At 50.2% G+C, this 440-nt stretch overlaps 1 protein-coding gene across 1 annotated transcript; it reads right to left on the bottom strand.

Moving 5' to 3' along the window:
• DQ04_26271000 (hypothetical protein) lies at positions 1 to 440 on the bottom strand (the record flags this gene model as incomplete). Its single annotated transcript, XM_009318321.1, has 1 exon — positions 1 to 440. A coding segment is annotated over one exon (440 nt), but the record flags the coding sequence as incomplete, so codon positions are not given.

Here is a 440-nt window from a genome sequence, read left to right as displayed (position 1 = left end):
AGCCCTTGCCAGCGCACTCATAGCTTCCTTCAGCTTTTCAGCATCCTCTTTTCTCTTTTCAGCGTCCTGTTCCATGTTTCCAGCATCCTTCACACTCCGCACCGGCTCCCTCTGGGATGCACCAGGTCGTTGCGATAATCCTATCAACGCTTCCAACTGTGCCTTTTCCTCACTTTCTGCCAAAATATTACTTTCATTCGCTTTAATCACTGCAGCATCAGCGGCATCATTGGATGTGGTGGCACTTTTCAGTAAACTCTTCGCTTCGCCAACTTCCTTTTGAAATTTCTTCACTCTCTCATCAGCCGCACTCAACTCCGACATAGCCCTCCTATTATCTTCATCAGCTTCGTTCAACGCAGCAGTGGCTTCATCCATCGCCCTCTCAGCTTGCGCTGCCGCCCTCTCCAATGCCTTCACATCAGCCTCAATCGCCTCCA

This window comes from Trypanosoma grayi (assembly GCF_000691245.1).
Source record: "Trypanosoma grayi strain ANR4 Tgr_2627_V1, whole genome shotgun sequence".
Lineage (NCBI taxonomy): Eukaryota > Euglenozoa > Kinetoplastea > Trypanosomatida > Trypanosomatidae > Trypanosoma > Trypanosoma grayi.
Note: the sequence above shows the minus strand (reverse complement) of the source record. Positions and strands in the feature narration are given on the sequence as shown.